Source organism: Dasypus novemcinctus, chromosome 2, assembly GCF_030445035.2.
Source record: "Dasypus novemcinctus isolate mDasNov1 chromosome 2, mDasNov1.1.hap2, whole genome shotgun sequence".
NCBI classification, from domain to species: Eukaryota; Metazoa; Chordata; class Mammalia; order Cingulata; family Dasypodidae; genus Dasypus; species Dasypus novemcinctus.
Window position 1 is genome coordinate 99,907,764 of NC_080674.1, and position 23,375 is coordinate 99,931,138.

At 37.4% G+C, this 23,375-nt stretch overlaps 1 protein-coding gene across 1 annotated transcript in view; it reads left to right on the forward strand.

Annotated features, from left to right (window-relative positions):
* The window catches only part of ERAP2 (endoplasmic reticulum aminopeptidase 2), a 52,509-nt gene that overhangs the window by 24,611 nt on the left and 4,523 nt on the right, over positions 1-23,375 (forward strand). Inside the window, exons 8-16 of the mRNA XM_023588074.3 lie at positions 219-350; positions 4,876-4,967; positions 5,987-6,157; positions 11,084-11,163; positions 12,464-12,647; positions 16,765-16,921; positions 17,400-17,584; positions 20,100-20,261; positions 20,751-20,891. Coding sequence (XP_023443842.1) covers positions 219-350; positions 4,876-4,967; positions 5,987-6,157; positions 11,084-11,163; positions 12,464-12,647; positions 16,765-16,921; positions 17,400-17,584; positions 20,100-20,261; positions 20,751-20,891 — 1,304 coding nt within the window. The remainder of the gene's footprint in view (positions 1-218; positions 351-4,875; positions 4,968-5,986; positions 6,158-11,083; positions 11,164-12,463; positions 12,648-16,764; positions 16,922-17,399; positions 17,585-20,099; positions 20,262-20,750; positions 20,892-23,375) is intronic.

The window sequence follows — 23,375 nt, forward strand, 5'->3', positions numbered from 1 at the left end:
AATAATATTGTTTCCTCAATTATAAGAAAGTCACCACACTAATGCAAAGTGTTAATAATAGGGAAAATTCGTGGTAGGGGTTTGTATATGGGAACTCTGTATATTCTGCATGATTTTTTGTAAACCTACAACTCTACTAAAAATATATATTTTTTATTTACCTCATTTTTAACTTTATCTTTTAAAAATTTGTGTTTTTTTAATGCTTTTTTTTTTAGGGAACTTGTATTTTGAATATGCTCAAGGATTTTTTGAGTGAGGAGAAATTCCAGAAAGGATTGACACACTATTTAAGGAAGTTCAGCTACAGAAATGCTAAGAATGATGATTTGTGGGACAGTCTGTCAAATGTAAGTCATTTTATGGGATACAGTAGACTGATGTTAAATCTAAAAGATGGCAAGCTAATCATGAAGTTTTGTTTTTTGTTTTTTTTTTTGAAAGATTTGTTTATTTTACTTCATTTTGTAACTTTCCCCCCGCCTCCCCCACCCTTCCACTTGTTGTTTGCATTCACTGTTTGCTCTCAGCTCTTGGCTGACAGCTCTCTGTGGCGGCACGGGCCAGTTTGCCTTCACCAGGAGGCCCCAGACCTTGAACCCAGGGCCTCCCATATGGTAGACAGGAGCCCAATCACCTAAGCCACCTCCACCTCCCATGAAAGTTTATGAACAGTTACACTGTCAGTCAACAAATATTTATTGCACTTGCCTACCTACCAGGGCCCAGAGAAGGCAGCCCTTTCTTTTTCTTCTGGCACCAAACTGAACCAAGATGCCCTCACCACATGCTGGGATGACCACATGCATTCCCTATTTGCCTCCTTCTCTTTGGTTTGTGTTTTATAGTTAATATGCACTTTCATCTTTCCTTGTTCCAAAATCTTTAATGACTTTGTGTTTCCTGCTATATGACACTGTCTCTTCTTTGCCCAAATTTTAAGACTGAATTCTACCTGCTCAGTTTTACTCCCCAAAATGTTTTCTCTGTTGATTGAAACTAATCTTCTCCTTCAATGAAAAAAATCTTGCTCAATTCCTACCTCATGCTGTTGTTTCTAGTGCCCTTGTCACTTGACATGTCCTCTTCTTTCCACCAATATAAACCCCATCCATCTTTTGAGATTCAGCTGAGAGTCCTCCTCCTTCCCAATGGACTGCCCCAGCCCTCATTGCTTTGCCTCTTTGCTAAATGCATAGAATACTTGTAACCAGTTTCACGTCATGATATTACTTTTATTGGTTTTTATTGTTTGAAATTTGTGAGCTTCTAAGTTGCTTAAAAGCAAGAATCATATCTATCATTTTATTTTATATCGTGGCACCTAGCATGCCATTGATTCTGTAATAGTGAATAATAAATAGTTGATGATTGATTAAAGAATCCTGGTTTCTGCCTTTAGGATTCATGTAGTACAGCAAGGAAGACAAAGGCGAAAACACACAGTCAACTCAGATGATTCTAATAATTATTTAAGTGTTTTAATTTTTTCTACTGCAAAGAAATAACCTTTTCTAGAATGATTTGACTGGCTCTTTGACCTTGTCAAAGAGCCCTAAGCCCCTTTAGCCAGACGAGGTCCTTTTTTCTTTACATGCACTTATATCCCAGGGACAGTAATAATATTACCCAGCATTTGTATAGAACTTCACAGTTTTAAAAGCACTTTCATATGCATTCTTTCATTTGATTCTTTGTGTTCTTATAAAGCCTGGACGCTCGTGGTCCAATTTCATGACCAAAGAAACAAAGTCCAACAATCAAAAATTATTTCAAAGTAGCTCAAATCTTTTACTTGCATTTCTTAAAGATCATGAAAAGGATCAAAATACACAGTATTTAGTAAAACTTATAAATGTGCTCTTTACTATCCATGTCTCTTACTCCCTCGCAGGTGAATCTAGACACTTTCTCCACAATTCCTTCTAAACTCTCAATGCTAGGCCTCCCACTGCTATTTTCTCCTATCCCTTGCCTTCTCCCTTTCCTTTGCTGTATGTATGTAGACATCAATCAGCCCAAGCTTTATCTATTCAGACTCTCTCCAACAAGGAAGACTTTGTCTTTGGTGTGTGTGGTGGGAGGAGGGTGAAAGTTAAAGGGGGACTTTAACCAGCAATTGCAGTTCTTTTAGGAAGAAATGAAGCTATGAACACTCCTATGTTAATGACATGCTTATGACCATCTCAAGAAGATAAAGTAGTCATCCTTATCCCATTTTACAGATGAGAAAACTAAGACTAAGGGTGACTGATTTGCCCAAGGCCCTCTACCATAGCAGTAGAGTCAGTGCCTAAAACCTGTCTTCTACCTCTAAATCATCCTTTCTTTCAATTATATCACAGCTGTTTCCTAATTGTCAGGAAAATCTCCCATCTAACCTTCCTCAAGGTCCTAGATTCTAGAAAACCACCTTCTGATACCAAATAACACTATGGTATGAAGACAATACATTTCTGAAAGTATCTTTCTCATTATTGTATCACATAAGTCAGTTCTAATACATGTCAATGATAACTTGGGAATCAAAATATTCTTTGTTGTTCTTTGTCATAAATTCATTTACTAGCACTTGAGAGCCTTAGACACTGTATACATCATTTTTCCCATTTACAGTTGCCTGAGAGCCCTAATTCTTGGTTATTCAAGGGTAGATTGACAAGTTACTGATTTTCTTAGGTCTCATTTCAATTCCATTCTGTTCAAAATTTACTGTGCAACCACTAAAGCTACTGAGGTAGTCATTATGGAAATACCCAGGTAAGCAAAGGCGTTTCACCCACTGTCAAGAAACTTACAATAAGATGGGGGAAGTTAATACTAGACAGAGTGGCCTAAATACTTAAATAAGGGTACAAGTAACATGCACAATAAAAGAATAAACTAGGATAAACTTTCCCAGAGGAAAGGGAAGAAATGAAAAGAAAATTCAGGGCATCAGACTTGGCCCAGTGGTTAGGGCATCCGTCTACCACATGGGAGGTCTGCAGTTCAAATCCCGGGCCTCCTTGACCCGTGTGGAGCTGACGCATGTATAGTGCTGATGCGCGCAAGGAGTGCCTTCCCACGCAGGGGTGTTCCCCGCATAGGGGAGCCCCACATGCAAGGAGTGCACCCTGTAAGGAGAGCTGCCCTAGCACAAAAGAAAGTGCAGCCTGCCCAGGAATGGCGCTGCCCACACAGAGAAGTGACACAACAAGATGACGCAACAAAAAGAAACACAGATTCCAGTGCCGCTGACAACAACAGAAGCAGACAAAGAAGACACAGCAAATAGACACAGAGAACAGACAACTGAGATGTGGGGGGGAGGGGAGAAAATAAATAAATAAATAAATCTTAAAAAAAAAGAAAAGAAAATTCAGTGCTTTTACAAATTAACTCAAAATCCCAAATTTAGGTTGGTGCAAAACTAATTGTGACTTTGCATTGTTGAAATTCATCATTTGATATTGGAATACATTCTTGATAAATGTGGTCATGTTATACATCATTTTAACGTGCTTTTTTTTTTTTTTTGCTAATGATTTATAACTTACTGTTGATTTTATATTTGTTTTAGACTATGGAATTGATGTTACGCAAAAAGCAAATTTGAGTAATTTTCTTGAGTTCAAAAAGGGTCATAAAATAGCAGAGACAACTCGCAACATCAACAACGCATTTTGCCAGGAACTGCTAATGAACGTACAGTGCACTGGTGGTTCAAGAAGTTTTGCCAAGGAGACAAGAGCCTTGAAGATGAGAAGTATAGTGGCCGGCCACTGAAAGTTAACAATGACCAATTGAAAGCAATCATTAAAATTGATCCTCTTAAACTATACGAGAAGTTGCTGAAGAACTCAACGTTGACCATTATATGATGGTTCAACATTTGAAGCAAATTGGAAAGGTGAAAAAGCTCGGTAAGTGGGTACCTCATGAGCTGACTGAAAATCCAAAATGTCCTCGTTTTGAAGTGTTTTCTCTTATTCCATGCAACAACAAGGAACCATTTCTCAGTCAGATTGTGATGTGCAACAAAAAGTGGGTTTTATAGGACAACCAGCGATGACCAGCTCAAATGGTTGGACTGAGAAGCAGCTCCAAAGTACTTTCCAAAGCCAAACTTGTACCAAAAAAAGGTCATGGCCACTGTTTGGTGGTCTGCTACTGGTCTGATCCACTACAGCTTTCTGAATCCCCATGAAACCATTACATCTGAGAAGTATGTTTGGTAAATCAATGAGATGCATTGAAAACTGCAATGCCTGCAGCCCCATTGGCAACAGAGAGGGCCCAATCCTTCACGACAACACTCTACCACACATTGCACAACCAGTGCTTCAAAAGTTGAATGAATTGGGCTACAGAGTTTTGCCTCATCCTTCATATTCAACTGACCTCTCGCCAACCAACTACCACTTCTTCAAGCATCTCAACAACTTTTTGCAGGGAAAATGTTTCCACAACCAGCAGGATGCAGAAAATGCTTTCCAAGAGTTCATCAAATCCCAAAGCACAGATTTTTACGCTACTGGAATCATCAAACTTATTTCTTGTTGGCAAAAATCTGTTCAATATAATGGTTCCTATTTTGATTAATGAAGATGTGTTTGAGCCTAGTTATAATGATTTAAAATTCACAGTCTGAAACCGCAATTCTTTTTGCACCAACCTAGTAATTATTACAACACTCTGAACAAGAGTAATTTTTGTGAATTTCCTATGGTCACTGCAAAGATGCCAGGTTTTTTTTTCATTCGCATTGTGTCTAGATGAATTAAATTTTAATGTTCATATAGCTATGCTAACAAATGTTGCATTCATGCCTAATATGCATATTCAGCCAACTATGGGTGTCAAATGGCAGTGCTCTTTATTCTTCTTTTATAGAGTTGTTTAGAAGGTGATGTTACATCTGATGGATTTTGTTATTCTGATGCCAAGGTGACAAGTAGCACAGTAAGTATAAAGAGAGTTACAGAGTAGAAGAAATCTGGCACATCATCCTGATCTGGAGTGAGTATGATGTATAGAGTGCCCTACCTCTCCCTTTGAAATAGCTATAGAGGAAGAGAGTCTCCACAATTTTCCTTGAAACAAAACTAAGTGAAAAAAGAATGTTCAGGTCATTTAGGTGGATAATGCTCTTTCTACTGTATATTGTTACTTTAATTAAGGTTTTCCACAATTCTGCTGCTAACTGAAGCTACCTAAGCAAAAAATTCTTTTGAGTTGTTACTGCTGCATTTGGCACCCCCCTTTAGGCACTGAAAAATGCCATACAAAGTATGTTGTTAGGTATGGAAATATGGCTTTCTTGAGGCTTTGTCTTTCTGCTTACCTCAGGGTAGTTATTGAAGCACTGTAGAAGGGAAAAAAGGAAGTCATAATGGTGAAACAGCCAATTTTTAAGAGTCATAATAATTCCCTCAGTAATGGTTTATAAAGGAAGATTCAGTGTCATCTAATAATCAGAAATCCATACCAGAATATAGGAAGCTAGAAGTTTTGTTTTCTGTCAGTATATGTCTGTTGGTATAATATTATCCTGTTGGAATATCATAGCTCTTCTAAAAGGCAGATATTAGCCTCCTAAATCACACCTTCCCCCCCACCACCCCCCACATTCCATCCTTATCAAGGAGGGATGAGGGGAAAGGAGAGCAGGGAGAGCAGGAGGGAGGCTCCGGCCTCAGCCACTTGCCTCTTCTTACTGGGGCTTTTCCTGACCTGTTAACCCTCAAGCTCCCAAAAGTATCCCTCAATCGGGTAATTTCATGGGAGCAGTCTGGATATTAGTGTAACCTGACTGAATCCAGCTACCTGAATTATCTTTCTTGAGATTCAGCCCCAAGAGTCCCTCCACTTCTTTCCTCTCCCCTACCTCTGTCCCGCTCCCTAAGCCTTGTTTCTGGCACCCAAGGAGGCTGAAGATTCTGGTCTCTCTTTGGATTCTATCCTTTCTCTTGAGTTACTAAAGTCATTTGTCATTTCACCTCAGCTTTCTGGGGGAAAATGTGAGGGTGAAAGAGATGATGACCACATGGACTCTCCAGAAAGGAATCCCCCTCGTGGTGGTTAAACAGGAAGGCAGTTCACTCAAACAACAGCAGGAGCGCTTCCTGAGGGGAGTTTTCAAAGAGGACCCTGAATGGACAGCCCTCCAGGAAAGGTGGCTGCTTTTCTTTTTTATCTAATTTATCTCATCTTGGCTTGCTCATTATTTCATTAGCTTCCTGTCAGCTCTTCTGACAACTTTGTGGGATCCTATTTCTACATGGAACTCAAAGGCCTAAACCAGCCTTGATCACAGATTTAGAGAGCAGCAGGCGGTTCAAACTGCTTTGTGCAAAAATCCTGTTCTTGGTAATTCCATGGCAGCCTTCAGAACCTCAGTTCTCATGAAAGGGTGATCAGTTATATTTTTATTATAATATACTCTGACTTTAAATGGACTCTTTTCAGTACTATATTTGTGACCCACACCTAGGAAGCATTATGACACCTATGCATCTTATCATCAGAGAATAGATAGTCCCTGTGTGATTAATTAGATGCTAAAAACTCCTGTTGCCTTTTGTTTTTCAGTAATAGACTATGAAACGTAATGCTTTAAAATATCTGATGTTCTGAGTAATAATGAAAACATATCTACTTAGTTGCACAGTCATCTTGTTCACCAGGCTATCCTGAGAAATCTTGGTAAAGACTTTACTCAAATCAAGAAATGCAACACTGCCCAAGTATCTCTGCTCTATTACTCCTATTAATACGATGAATGGAATTTATTTAAAATGAAATAACCCAAATGAATCCATGCTTGCTCTTATGATTATTGTTTCTATTTTCAAGGACCTAGCTGCTACAAAACCACAGTAATCAAAACAGCATAGTAGGGAAACGGACTTGGCTCAATGGATAGAGCATCCGCCTACCACATGGGAGGGCCAAGGCTCAAACCCAGGGCCTCCTTGACCCATGTGGAGCTGGTCCATGCACAGTGCTGATGCACGCAAGGAGTGCCATGCCACACAGGGGTGTCCCCCGTGTAGGGGAGCCCAACGCACAAGGAGTGAACCCATAAGGAAAGCTGCCCAGTGCAAAAGAAAATTCAGCGCAAAGGAAAGTTCAGCAGCACACATGGAGAGCTGACACAGCAAGATGATGCAACAAAAAGAGACACAGATTCCCGGTGCTGCTGACAAGAATAGAAGCAGACATAGAAGAACACACAGCGAATGGACACAGAGAACAGACAACTGGGGGGGGGGGAGCAGGGGGCAAGGGAAAAGGGGAGAGAAATAAATAAAAAATAAATCTTAAAAAAAAAAAAAAACAGCATGGTACTGCCACAAGGACAGATATAGTAACCAATGGAATAGAATTAAGAGTTCAAAAATTAACCCTCGTATCTATGGCCAACTGATTTTTTTTAATCTCCTCCCCTTGTGACTTTTTGCGTGCTGTCTACTCTTCTGTGTCTGCATTTATTTTATTTATTTTCACTCCCCCCTTGCAGCTTGCTTGCTGTCTGTTCTCTGTGTCCATCACTGCGCTCTTCTGCATTTTTTGCTTGTCTCCCTTGTCACCTTGCTGAGTCGGCACTCCAGGGCATTTGCTGGCTGGGCGGCTCTCCACAGCATGCCAGCGAGCCTGCCTTCACAAGGAGGCCCTGGACGCAAACTCAGGGTCTCCCATATGGTAAATGGGGGCCCAACTAATTGAGCCACAGCCACTTCCCATGGCCAACTGATTTCTGACAAGGTGGCAAAAACCACTTAATTGGCAAAGAAGAGTCTCTTCAACAAATGGTGCTGAGAAAAGGATCTATATTAGCAAAAAAGAAGAAGAAGAAGAAGAAGAAGAAGAAGAAGAAGGACCCCTAACTCACACCTTATGCAAAAAGCAGCTCAGAATGAATCAAAGAGCTAGAACTATCAAACTCCTCACAGAAAACTTAGGGAAGCATCTCCAGGATCCATGTGTTAGATAATAGTTTCTTAGACTTTACACCCAAGACAAGCAAGAAAAGAATAAATAGGTAAATGGGACCTCATCAGAATTAAAAACTTTTGTTCCTCAGATGATTTTATAATGAAAATAAAATGACAACCTATGTAATGGGGGGAAATATTTGGAAACCACATATCCAATAAAGGATTAATATCTGGAATATATAAAGAAATCCTTTAATTTAACAAAAAGACAAACAACCTAGTTTTAAAATGGGCAAAAGATTTGACTAGACATCTCTCCAAAGAAGGTATACAAATGGCCAGAAAGCACATGAAAAGAGGCTCAATATCATTAGCCATCAGGGAATTACAAATCAAAACTACAATGAGGTACCATTTTACCCCCATTAGAATGGCTGTCATTAAAAAAAAAAAAAGGAAAAATAACAAGTGTTGGAGAGAATGCAAAGAAATAGGAATATTCATTCATTTCTATTGGCAATAAAAATGGTACAGCTGATGAAGACAGTTTTGCAGTTCCTCAGAAAGCTAAGTATAGAACTACTGTTTGACCAGGCAATCCCACTACTATGTATACACCCAAAAGAACTGATAAAAGGTACATAAACAGACATCTACACACTGATGTTCATAGTGGTATCATTCACAATTGCCAAAAGATGGAAGCAAACCAAGTGAATATCAACCGTGAATGGGTAAACAAAATGTGGTATCTTCACATAATGGGATATTATTCAGCCATAAGAAGGAGGGAAGTTCTGATACAGGCAACAGCAAGGATAGACCTTGAATACATCTTGTTGAGTGAAGTAAGTCAGACTTAAAAGGACAAATATTATATGATCTTACTGTTTTGAAACAATTAGAATAAGCAAACTTATAGAATCAGAATGTAGAGTATACGTTACCAGAGGATAGGGTGGAGCTAGGGAATGGGAAGTTAAGGCTTTAGATGTACAGGGTTCCTATTTGGAATGATGTAAATGTTTTGGTAATGGATGGTGGTGATGGTAGCACGACATTGTGAATGCAATTAACAGCACTGAAATATGTAACTGAATATGAGTAAAAGGGGAAATAGATTGTATATATGGTAACAGAATAAAATCCATGGAACTACACTACACACATAGTGAGGCTTAATTAAACCATGGGCTTTAGTTAATAGTACAATTTTTAAAAAATATGCTTTCATCAATTGTAATAAATGTTCCTTCCTCACCAATGCAAGGTGCTGGTGGTAGGGTGATGGTGTATGGGATCCTATTTATTTATGCATGATTGTTCTGTAAATCTACAACTTCTCTAATTAAGAAAAAAGTAAATATGAGGTCTTTAATGCATAGAATATTCTAATTTCCCTTTTAAAATCAGTTCCCTATTTCCAGTCTAATGGCAACTCTTACGCCACTTCTTAATGTACTCATCCTTCCTTTTTTCTCTATGTTCTTCTGAAGTCTGAACTTCAGAGATCTTAGACAATACATTGTTTGACACAGAGCCTGGAAAATTTAATGTTTGATTCATTATTGGGAAAAGAGGACTCACAATTTTGGAACTTAGCAAACTATATTGAGTGAGTTGAAAACTGTGGATGAGACCAAATAACAAACATCTACTGCAATGGTCTTTGTTTTTCCCTCTACCTAGAGCAGTACCCAGAAAATTGTTAAAAACTTTTCACCCTCTGATTCATGGCTATCCAAACTCTCTCCATCCCCAGATTATCTAGAAAAATCCCTTTCTTTCTAGAGTCAAGATATGTCCATGAATCCCACTAGATTAAGTATTGGCAACATCTCTGTGTCTGTTTTTAGTTTTTTGTGTAAAGATTTTTAGTTTGCTATGTAATTATCTCTACTCTGTCTTTGCATATAGATTATATGTTCTTTTTTTAAATTTTTTAATCTTTAAAGAAACTTTAGATTATATAAATATTACATCAGAAATATAGGGGATTCCCATATACCCCACTCCCTCCCCCCCATGCACTTTCCCACATTAACATCTTTCATTAGTGTGATGCATTTGTTACAATTAATGAACACACATTGAAGCTTTGCAACTAACCGTGGACTATAGTTTACATTATGTTTACACTTTGCCCCCCACAATTTTGTAAGTTCTAACACAGTGTATAACAGCCTATATCCGTCATTGCAATGTCATGCAAGACAATTCCAATTTCCCAAAAGTGCTCCCATGTTAAACCTGTTCTTCCCTTTCCCTCTTCTCAGAACCTCTGGGTGCGACTGCCTTTATATCAATGTTACAAGATCTTCCATTGCTAGAATAATAATAAGTCTATGTTAGTCCATAATTGCACTCCCCCCTTATGTTGGTTCATTCCTCAATTCTGAGAATTTGGGAATGGTGATGCCCACTCTGTTTCTGATTGAGAGGAGGTAGATTACACTTTCTATTCCTTTACTAAATTGAGTCAGTATATGCTGTTTCCTTTGTTTTTTATATTTTTCTGAGGATGAATACACTGCCTTCATTATTCTTCTTTCTGTTTTACCCCTACCGGTATAAAAAAGTAACCGAAGTCTTTTCTTCTAACCCATACTCCTTTTCTGCTCTCTGAGTTTGGCTTGACTACTGTCCTACACTGTAGCATTGGTTATCACTTACTTGCAGTCCCTTAACTGTTGGTGGGTTGGATGTGGGTTGCCCTATTAAACAAAAGGAGAAGTGAAAATTTATACAGGGGTAAGTTTTTACCTCCAAAGGTTTTTCCTACCGTTTTGGTTTGGTTATTTAAATTACCATGCATCTATCAATGGGAGTTTCTGGATACGTAAAAGGAAGATTGACTTTTTTTTTCTTTTACTCGGGAGAAAACAAACAGCAGAACTTGTGGTATGAGATTTAGACAGCAAATGGCACAGGTATTTATGACATAGTTCAGAGAGGTATATAGTGATGGACCTTCATAATTATCATGGCAGAATTTTTTCCTTTGTTTTAATCAAAGGGTATGTTGGTCTTAAGATTTATGAGGTCACTGGCAGTGTGAAGGCTATGTGGTTAGGTGATTTTTACAGCCTATCTGAATCTGACAACATGAAAATTGAAATGATCTTTCTTTGGTCTGTAACAATCTTTACTTACTAACACAGGTACCTTTGGCATATTCCATTGACCTACTCCACGAGTTCCTCCAACGCAATTCACAGACACATTCTACGATCAAAGACGGGTAATGAACTAATTAGCTAAACAGGTGTTTCAATACTGAAATTAAATATGTTTTGAGTTATTTAAAGGAAAGATGTTATAAGTAATAAAATAATAACGGATCTGTATTTGGGGAAGTTCTCATTTATCCACATAGTACTTACCAAACTTTCAGTTAGAAAGCATGCATTTTTCATTCAGTGGAAGTTCTCTTGTGCATTTAGCTTTTAACGATAGATTTGTATTTATATTGAGAAAGATGGAAGCCTATCTTATGTAATTTAATACTTACTAATCCAGTTCTTATTCCATGAGGGAAAAAAGTATAGTGGAAAAAAGCATACACTTTGGAATCAATTGGTTCGGGGTTCAAATCCCCTCTCTGTCATTTAGTAGATGTGAGACCTTAAGAAAATCACTTCTCCTGAATTTTTTTTTTTGGATCCTGAATTTTTAATTCAATATTCTCATCTTTTTGACTAGGGACTAGACCTCACAGAGTTGTTGACAGTATATGATAATGTAATTCTACCACCTAGTATAATTCCTGTCATGTAAAAAATGCATACTGTGTCTGTGTGTGTATATATATATATATATATTTTTTTTTTTTTTTTTTTTTGAGGTACCAGGACTGGGGTTTGATTCCGGGACCTTGTATGTGGGAAGTCAGAGCTCAACCACCAAGCCACATTGGCTCCCCTGAGTTGTTTTTTCCATGTTTGCTTGTTGTTTGTTTTTGTTGTTGTTGTTTTTAGGAGGCACCAGGGGCTGAACCTAGGACCTCCCATGTGGGAAGCAGGTGCTCAACTGCTTGAGCCACATCTGCTGACTAGTATATTTTAATTTCTTCTATAGAACACTCCATTAAAATTTTAGAGGGTTTCCATTATAAAGTCATATTCAATCTGGACTCCTTATTTCACCCAAAATAAGGACTAGACAAATGGATTACCTATTTACATATACATATTTTAATGTTCAGTAACTAAACCTTGAGATAACAGAACCAATAAATTAAGCCAAATTCCAGTCACGCTTAGATCATCTAGATCATTGGGCCCTTGCATGCCTCTTAGACTTGTAAAGACTAATTTTTTAAGAACAAATTCAGCAGTTCTTTACTGATGAATTGATTTTTCACATGAGGACTGTCTTCCCCCCAAAAAACCATCCTGTGGACTATGAAATGATTTTCCTCATCACTCTTCCATAACTTTATTTTCCCATTGACCTAATAATAGCTTGGGAACTAATATTCTTTGAAACGTGCCTGGTGTGTATATGGATAATGAAATTTCTACTCCATTTCCTTCTCTCAGATACTCTGGAGTTACCTGGAAAGACCAGTTGGGTGAAATTCAATGTGCACTTAAATGGCTACTACATGGTTCACTATGAGGGCCGTGGATGGGATCAACTCAGTGCACAGTTGAATCAGAACCACACATTTCTCAGACCTAAAGACAGAATGGGTCTGATTCACGATGCATTTCAACTGGTTAGGTAATGCAAAATTTTATCTAATTTCACAGGAAAGTATTGATCCATAACTGTATGTACCATATCTCAAAATCAAATGTTCAGTGTTGATCTGTTAATCATCATGCTTGGGCTGAAAGAGGTAAAAAAACTGCCAAGCATGGACCCAAGGAAACCCACTGAGGAGGCATTTTGGCCCACACTGTTTCTCAATCTGATCCAGCATTTTAAAGAAGATAATTTATATAAAAATCCTGACTTCTGGAATATCTTAAAATATGAGACGATCTGGCAACTTGGACCATGGTTCCCACTAGGCCATCCAAAGGGCAGGCGCAGCGGGCAGATGCTCCGGTAGGTCTGGCATGTGCTTTCCCATGCGCCAGAGTTTCAAACCCCATTCCAAGGCCTGTTTCACTCCCCGAGGCTGTTACACCAAATATCTGTGTCATCATTGAACAAAGAGTGTAAATACACACTTAACATTTACAATTTTTAAATGAGCTGTTAGCCTCGTGCACAATCCATTCATTACCTACGTTGGAGAAATCAATATGAAATTGGTAGGGATATGAAGGAAGAATTGGTTGTACAGTTCTTCCTCTCCATACTTCCTGGAAAGACAAATTGTGTGTGTGGTTTGTTGTTTTTTCTTCCTTTTCCATTCATCACCAACAGAAAATCAGGTCACACAATCCCCAATGAAAAAATAAATTGGGGATCAGGTAGAGTATTGTGCATTGTAAGCTTTTCCTATTCTGAGAATTACTGCAATGAACTCATTTTATTCAGTGTGACATTATTTCCTTTCAGATGCTTATTTAGGTCAGATCTAAAGTAACCAGCAGGATATCCCTCAGGCAAAGCTTCTCTAAACAACAGAACTCCCTAGTTAAAAAAAAGGAGAGGAGCAAGAGCTTAATCCTCATCCCCACAGCTCTTAGGAACACCACGCTGGCATAGCACAGCGAGGCCAGAATTAGAAAAAACGCTGTCCTACATAGGAGTCAATAGAGGATAGGCTGGCTGAGAAAGGGCTACTGCTTGTTGAAGGAGATTTGTCTGCTCAAAGAAGAATCTCTGAGCAGATGTCAGAGATGGTAGGTTAAAAATGGAAGCCTAGGACGAATGAAGAATATTGGCAACTAAGCAAATGATAGTCAATCTTTCAATCAGTTGGAAAGTCTTTTTTGCTCTTTCTAGCCTATAAATTTACAGTTACTCTAAATTTAGCAGAAGGAACCCTGTAGCTATTGATGCATTAGTGGAAAAACAAATAAGATTTTTTTCTTCATTAGGTAGACAGGTTAATGTGTAACACTACAGGTTTCGGGTTAAAATAGACTTGTGTTCAAGTACCAGCTCTCACTTACTAATTGTTTAAGCTTAGATAAAGTTTTTTGGTTTTTCGTGTTTTTTTTAACCTTTTTTAAGCCTAAACTTTCTCATCTTTAAACTTTTCTAGTCTTCGAAAACGCCAGTAATAATGCCTAGCACACAGTTTTGAGGACAGCATAAGGTAATGCAGATAGGGGCACTAAGCACAGCTACAGCTTAATAAATGCCAGCTGCTGACATTATTAGTGTTATCTAATACAAACTGTCTTAAAAGATCAAGTGATGAAGTAGATAGAAGCCCAGGTACTGGTTCTCCTGAGGGCTACAGAGACCCACAGGTTCTATGGTCATGGCAGATGACTCTGGAGTTCAGTGCCATGAAAGTTGGCCTTACTTTGGACTTTGTGTTCCTGAGTGTGATGGAGTTGGACTCAGATGTGACCTTTCTACACATGCCTCTTCTGTCACTTTTACTGAACCTGTGGTTGACATTAGGGTTGGTGTATACTCAGGAGACCTGAATCTCTGGACTGTCCATGTGACAGCCAGGCCCTGAGCCTCAGGAGACTTGCAACTCCTACCGTCTGGTTTCTTGGACTTACCTTGGCCAGCTAACAGGGAGGTGAAGAAGGTCAACCACCGCACCAGGGAGCGAAGAGTACCTACAACTGCAAGCTGGAGAATTGGATCCATCATCCATGTGGAATCTAAGTCCCCTCTTGATATAGAGGTGGACTGGACATAACCATTCCAGGGTCCACAGGATGGAGGAATTGAGTATGGATTAGAGTGGACTTACTGGTGTTCTACTATGCAACTATTGTGATTAGTAATGGAAAAAAATGTAGCACTGATGTGTAGAAAGTGGCCATGGTAGCTGCTGAGGGTAGGGAGAGGGACGAAGAGATATGATGTGGGGGCATTTTCAGGACTTGGAGTTGTCCTGGGTGGTGCTGCAGGGACAAATGCTAGACTTTGTGTGTCCTGCTATGGCCCACTGGGTGGACTGGGAGAGAGTGTAAACTGCAATGTAAACCACTATCCATGTGATGCAGCAGTGCTCCAAAATGTATTCACCAAAAGCAATGTATGTGCCACGATGAAGAAAGAGGTTGTTGATGTGGAAGGAGTGGAGTGAGGGGATAGGGGGTATATGGGGACCTCATATTTTTTTAATGTAACTTTTTTTAAAAATAAGAAAAAGAACTATTAAAAAAAGATCAGGTGATGAATAGGCAGATGAAGTGACCACGTAGAAATGTATATTTCAAATAATGTGAAGTTGGAAAAAAGTAGAATATAAGTCTGGGTATTATGTTTGCAACTACATAAGAAAAAAGTGAAAGGTCAGTGGGGGGCAGAGGAAGGAAAGAACAAAGGAAACGCTCTCAAATGCTGTTAGTGAGAGTGCAGGGTAGTAAAATTATGGGTATGTTTTTTCTCCCTCTTTGCTAGTTTCCAATTGTTTTGTAATTTGTTTCTATTACTTTTATAATAAGAAGAGATATTAAAAATCTCCTTTTGAATAAATATTCAGATTAAAATAAAGAAAAATAGGCAAATACAAAAGTAAGGATTCTAATAATGGCTTTTGTTTTAGTAAAACATAAATGAGGCTAGATTGAAGAAGAAAACCAGGCTTAATGCACTCTTTATGTGTCAAACATTCTTTTTAAAACTGTAACGCTAGACTCTAATGCTGTTTTCCCCTTTTGCTGATGATACACCATGTATTACAATACTTACACATGTGGGAAGAACAGTGACATTTTGTGGATTTTTTAAAAAATACAGCAGACCATGGACTAACAGAGTATATGGTTTGACCCTCTGTCTTCAGAAGAAATTTTTGCAAAGTTTTCCGTAAGCCTGTTTTAAAGCAGTAATGTCATTATGACTGAGAAAAGTCATAACGAAAGTTCATTTCACTTCTTTCTAGTTTCAGTTCCCTCCTTTTAGATAAGAATTTGAAAATTTTAAAATCCAAAGAAGGTAAAGCATTATGTTAACGAAAAATTCAACAGAGACATCCTTGATTCTAGAATCTGTTCCCAGTGAAGCATGCTTAGCCTGGAAGTTGGATGCTTGCAAGGTTTATAGATCCTGTGTGGACACCTGCCCTCTCAGAAACCCATGTTAGAGCGACTTTACAAAGTGATGGTTATGGTTTATTCCCTCTACAGAAAAGCTTCTAAAATTTTGTACTCAGGACAATAGTTCTGTTGTTTGTTCTCATTAAAAGAAAATGTAGAGAAGTCAAGGACTTTAGAATGCTCGGTTTTGTCTCAGTCACAATGATTGTTGCTTCTCTCTGTTAGGTTCTAGGAACAACATCAAAAAAAAGAAAAGAAAGAAAGAAAAGGCACGGCACCTCATGAACTCCAGCTTTATTTGGAGAAACAATTCAAATACACAAATGAAACAACTAGTGAATGGCATTATATAAAAATTTTATTAGTTGGCACTAAATTTCAATATTAGTTAATATTTATTTCATTCATGAAGCTCTTCTTATGTGCTTGGCATTATTCTACATGCTTTACAAATATCAACTGATTAAATTCTCACAACAAGCTTATGAGGAAGAAATTCTTATTATCTGCATCGTACAGGGGAGACAATGGAGGCCCAGAGAGGTTGGGTAATTTGCCAAAGATCACACAGCTAGTCAGTGACAGAGCTGGGATTTAAATCAAGTTGTCTGGCTATAATTGTTTCTGATATTGTTCTCTACTTCATATTTGATGTAGTACTAAGAACTATAAGGTATGCAAAAATCATTGATATTTGTTTTATATCTCAGTGTAGGAAGGTTGACCCTTGACAAAGCCCTCGACCTGACTCGCTATCTCCGACATGAAACAAGCAGCTCTGCACTTCTTGAAGGTCTAAGACACTTAGAATTGTTTTACCACTTGGTGGACAGAAAGAACATTTCAGATGTCACTGAAAACCTCAAGGTTTGTATTATTTCAGAGTATCTATTGAGTAAATACATAGTACCTGGAGGATTAATGAGGTTCCATCCGTGTTATACGAACTCGTGATTAAATCGTGGAGAAGCTGAGGAGATTGGCTGATAGCCTAGTCAGTAGCACAGCACCTAATGGTTTGATTATCCTCATTCCTTGTCCTCACCATCCTAAGAGTTAAATACCAGGATTATGAGTAGAACATTCCAACTCAAGGTGATTTTATCTTATATCCAATTGAAATTCCCTTCACAGATAAGAAATGAAATCATGTTTTTTCTGTAGAAACTCTTTCTCAGATGTGGTAGGTGGGAGCCAGAAAGAGAAGAAAAATAGGAAGATAAGAAGTTCTGTGTTTTGGGGAAGGTTCAGGCAGAATTTAGATTTGGACCCTTTATGTGGGTGAGTAAGAATGTGTGAAGTACTAAATTTAACCTCTCTGTAAACTATCTCATGCTTTCTGCAGCGATATCTTCTCCAGTATTTTAAGCCAGTGATTGACAAGCAAAGTTGGAGTGATGTCGGTTCTGTCTGGGACAGGATGCTTCGTGCGGCTCTCTTGAAGCTGGCGTGTGACCTGAACCACGCTCCTTGCATCCGGAAGGCAGCTGAACTCTTCTCTCTGTGGATGGAGTCCAGTGGAAAATTAAAGTAGACCTAGACTTCTTCACTATTCTTTGCTCCTTTCACATTTGTCGTAGAAGTCTTTGGTCAAGCCAGACACTAGATCTAAAACAGGGGCTCTTAACCTTTTTTGTTCCATGGACCCCTTTGCCAATCAGGTGAAAACCGCAGACCCCTAACTAGGTCCACACTATATTGTGTATTATTTAATAAATATATCACACCCATACCAACACGTCCCCACAAGAAAAATGTTGGGGTTTTTTTCACTTCAAATTCAGGGACCTCTTGTTCAGAAACCCTGATTTAAAACCTTTTAGTAAGGATGGAAAAAAATATACTGGGAATTATATACCATTGTGTCATGCTCACACATAGTAAATTCTCAATAGATTTTGTGAGAAGCGAGGTTTAGGTTCCCTTAGGGAGAGCTAATACACACTGGCAGAGTGATAGAAAGATAGCTGAAGGGTAGAAGCAGGGGGATACCTATCTCCAGAAGTGATGTCTTTCAAATATACAGAGCTATTAAAGGAAGCAATGTGAAAGAGACATGCAATTAAAACACCACTAAGCAGTTAATTAAACTTACGAAAATCTAGTTAAAGGGGATGCTTTTTTAAAGTACGTTTGCTCCCTCACAACCAATACCACAGGCCAAGCCTTGGTCTCAAGTTGTTCCTGCCTTCACCTTCGATGGGAAAATGATAATTTGACCATTAGAATAGAATGCATGTGGGTGGCAGGATTGATTCTGGTAGTTGTTATAATCAAGAAGATGCCCAGCGATCACATGGACTGTGTGACAGTTCAGTTTAGCAGCTACTACCCATCGGTACTGACAGATCCCACAATCTTTTCAATTTAAGCCTTGATTTCTGCCCAACATATGATTTTATATTTTTACTGTTAAAACTCTGACTCTAGAGGTGGATGTCCTGGGAAATCAAATTTGCATATGAATTATGGAAAATTCTTTTTTTTAAAATAGAAAAATTTTCACTTTAATATCATGCAATGTAATAGTGTCAATTTTCCATGTGCCAAATTGCTATGATAAACTGTCATAACTTCTCCCCCATAACTAAATCTCAGTGAGCCCTTTGAAATCCTGTTTTGAATTTTCCTTTTTAAAAAGTAATTCGAGGGGAGAAGATGGAGCTCAAATGGTTGAATGCCTGCTTCCTAGGTATGAGGCCTTAGGTTCGATTCCTGGTAACTCCTAAAAAAAAAAAAAAAGTAATTCACACTTTCTTCTTTTAGGACTTTCTACTTTTTGAGATGTAGATCTAAAAATAGTTTTAGAAAAATTATCTTTTAGCTCTATTATTCTCTCCTTGTTCATAATTGAATGGGTTATATGAGTCAAGCCAAAATGTAAATGTACTGCTCTTCTATAACACTATAGAATGTTATTATTCTGTGTTTATGCTGGTTGCTGGAGAGACGGTCTTACCTGCAGGAATCCATCTACATATCTACAGTGGATATGATGATGGTTTGGCATGTAGAATGGGATGTTTTACCTCTGAAAATATTCGTACTGCTCAGTTATGCTTATAACCCAGAATTTTTTTTCCCAAACTCCAAGATCGATAGTATTAATTCTAATGAAGCACTACTTTATATAGATTAATTGATTGCTTCATTTATTTATGAATCAAAATAGAATTCTTTGCATTTCATCCCTGGTGCTAGGGATGAAGTACTAAAAACCTATGTGCTCTATCCTTAAAGGAACTTATAATGTATTGTACTGATTTTCATTAAATTATATAGTAATATATACTACAATCAAAGCAGTATGGATTACATTTAATTAATCTTTATTTTGTGATCCAATGGCACTTTGAATATTTATAGTGGAAATAGCATTGGCATTAGAAGCATAAATTTAAATCCCATCTCCAAAATGACTAGTAATGTCACCTCATGCAAGTTACTTAAACTTTCCAAGCTTAATTTCTACTTTTTAAAAACCAGACTAATAATCACTTCACTGGGTAGCTTTGACAGTTAAATAAGACATTTAGAGACTAGAATTATCCCTACCATATGGTCACTGCATGACAAATGCAGATTTCTTGCCCTGTCCCTGCTCCTTTGTGTTGTGGTTTCTCCAAGCCATCAGTATGAATATCAGTTATTACTGAGTTATAACTATTGATATTAAAAGTCATGTGGCACCAAGATAGGTTACTTAATGATATAATTCTGTATAAACCAGTACGTTCATATTTCAAAAATCATCTATCTGTTGATTCCATCAAATTTCTATTGTCATCTCAGAGTAAGTTAAAATTTTATGATTTTTCCACTTGCCAACACTTTATGATCAGCAAGAGATAAAACACAAATAATCTGAAAAGTAAAACTACAGAAAATATTTTTGTAAAAAACTGCAGGAAAACAGGTTTAATGCACTAAGTATTTACTAGAAACGATTCAGGGGTGATTCTGTTATGGCAACTTAAAATTGTAATAAGTAAAAAAGTTTTTTCTTCCATAGAACACTTTCTTCACTTAATGCTTAATATTACAGTATTCCAACAGATGTTTTAAAGATTGTGTATTCTGTGGGTGCTCAGACCACAGCAGGATGGAATTACCTTTTAGAGCAATATGGACTGTCAATGTCAGATGCTGAAAAAAACAAAATTCTGTATGCATTGTCAACCAGCAAACATCAAGAAAAGTTAGTAAAGTAAGTGCATTAAGTAAATTGTCAAAAGTAAACTGACACAAACTCAGTGAAGTCAATAAAATTTCAGTCACTGATTTTAAAGGCATAAAACTGAAGTTGGATTTGTATTGCTTTGACTTTACTTCTAGAAAGCAGCATAGTGACAAAATGCAAATAGTGAAAATAAATATTCCCTAGTTATTAATCAGATGATTGTTGCTAGACAAATAGCAATGTTTTACTTTCACAACCTTGGATAAAAAACTAATGTTGTAAATATATATTCTTGTATGTAAGGTTTTAATCAAAGTTCTTTGAAATAATAAAAACATAAAACTAATTACTGCTAGAAAAAAAGGAAAAGTTTATTTGAACTTTTTAGCTAGTAGAGAATTTATTACTGTTTTGGTAAATTATACTTTTATCATGCCTCTTTCTGTCCTATTCTTGTAATATAATTTCTATGTATGTAACACGCCATGAAAAAATGAGTGTTTTTTATTTCTTCAGGTTAATCAAACTAGGAATGGAAGGAAAAGTTATCAAGACAAAAGACTTTGCATCTCTTCTTCATGCGATTGCCAGAAACCCAAATGGGCAGCACTTAGCCTGGAATTTTGTTAGAGATAATTGGACCCATCTCCTTAAAAAGTTAGTATTTGTTTTCATCCATTGTTGTTCCTCAGAGCAAGCTTATAAGGGAAAGAAGTATAAAACATTTTTTTCTGATAATAAAATTTAAAAAATAATATCATAGAAATTTTAGAAAATATACAGAAAACTAAATGACTATTCCACAGCCCAAAGTATAACTTTTCTCTAGGAAAGATGTTTAAATTAATTTTCTTATGCATGAAGCTGTGTTAGAAGTCCTGTATCCACAACCTAAGTCCTAATCCTAATTAGCTGTGTGACCTTAGACAGGTTCTCTACAGTAAGATGATATGTGTTAAAATACTTCATCAAAAGATAGGACAGGTTTTGTGATGCCTGAAGCTTATACAATCTGGGGACCTTCTTTAAGAAAAAGAATACAAACATACCTTATTTTTGCAGAATTTACAAAAGTGCATGGCCATGTAAACATATTTTTACAGTGCCTTCCAAAGCCTTGGAAGAGGCCATGCCAGTGAGCTCAGCTGCTCAACTTCATCAGCCTCTTAGAAAATCTGCCTATATATTAAGAGCAAAGTACATCACGAATGTCACAGCCTATTGTAGACCTTTGCTTAAAGTACGTTCATTATTATCATCTAGTTATTAAATTTCTTTAAATGTTGCAAAATATTTTAAATTTAAATGGCCTACAATTTTGAGAAATCTCAAAAGTTTGGGGATTTAATTAATTTTAAAATAAAATTTAAAATGTTGAAAATTTAACAGTTTCACAAACTTGGACTACCCTAGAACCTTTCAATAAAGCTTATTCCAAATCCCGTTATTTGATTTATATATGCAACTACGATTTTTTCTTTTTCCAAGTCTTTAGGGAAGAGTAACAGATGATTAACTATCTCATCTTTCCACAGTTCCTGTTGTAAGGGATAATTATGAGTATGAAAAGTAAGGAAGGGTGAACAATTCCATTGTATTTTATTTTCTTAATAAGTCTTGGACTTTATCTGTACAAATTATGAAAAATATGCAATTATTTGTCCCTCAGATATGTTCTTCTACCTGAATGTCTCCAGTTGCCTAATCAAGTGGCACTCAAAGTATATAAATGATATAAATTGAGTGATGTCAATAGGCTTTAAATCTCACTAGCCCAATCACTTTGTTAAGGTTTAAGGGGAGAAGTGAGACGAAGGGAATAGAAAATAGATCTTTCTTATTCAGCCCAGGCAAAGGAGAGTTGCTGGGAGCAAGTGAGTTAGTTATAGCCAGTCATTAGTCCCTACCCCACAATCCCTCCTGGTTTGTTCCTCAACCCAGGAGAAACTGATGAAGCCATATATAGTGCATCAAATACTTTAGGTCTGCTTTGTTAAGGCACTTTTGCTCTGGGGAAAACCTTGGGAATTTTGGTAGGAGTTAATGCCTACCCCTGCAGCCAGTTCTCTGAGAAGGTGGCACAATGGAGATCTCTGGGTAACAGTAACTCAAAAAAATACAATCAGAAGAATTCCTAAGGCCCACCCCCTTGGAAATTAGACTGGTTCTGAGTCTCTTCTGAGGTTTCAGTTTTTAGAAGAAGTAGAGCTCATTCCAGTTTGCACCTGTGCCTAAAATTTCCCCAGAAAGACCCAATAATGATTAGATTTCTTTCGACTGTTTAGGATGAAATTGCTTTCCCTCTCAGCAAACTCTTGTTAAGGTGCTCAACCATTCCTCATCCAAATACAAAATGTCACATATGACCTCTATGGAAAATATCATAATCAGAATGCTGTGCAATTTGCTGTGTTTATCTTCATGCCACTTAGCATCTCAGATATCCATTCCTGGTTCTCTCTCATTCTTAGGTGTGTAGAGGATTCAGACAGCTTTGCATAAACAAAAAGGACATTTCCACCCCTTGCCCAGGCCAGCAAAGAGTTTATATCCACATGAAACCAAACAGAAACTGCTTGAATTTAGACATAGTCATTTCCTTAGAGACCCTCCTGGAACCATTGGTTTAGGTGTTTGCATAACTATCATTTCCCTCCTGACATTACCAGACATTTGTTGCACTGCTGTAGATGTCCTTTGTAATTGGAAGTTATGCTCCTGCACACCATGTGTAGGAGCCTAGACTTGGAGCCATTGTCTAAGATGTGTTTCTGTTGTGCTCTGTCAGCATGAGCTCCTTGTGACTAGTGCTAATTCTCCATGTAAAAATCTGGGTGAGGGAGTTAGTCTATGACTGTGAATGAGAGTTCAAACAAGTAACATTGCCCCAATAAACACAACATTTAAACACAGTGGTGTCCAAATGGGATAAGGAAGCATGCAAGGCAGTAAAGTAGAGTGCAAGAAAATATTATTACATATATATTTCTTATCTCCTGCTTTTAAATTTTCTTTTATATATTTATATGTAAGTTTATAGCATAAAAACAAAATTTACATATAAATATATTTTTCTATTATTTATTTCATGCTTTAAATTTTCTTTTTTTTTTTTAAAGGAGGCACTGGGTATTGAACCCA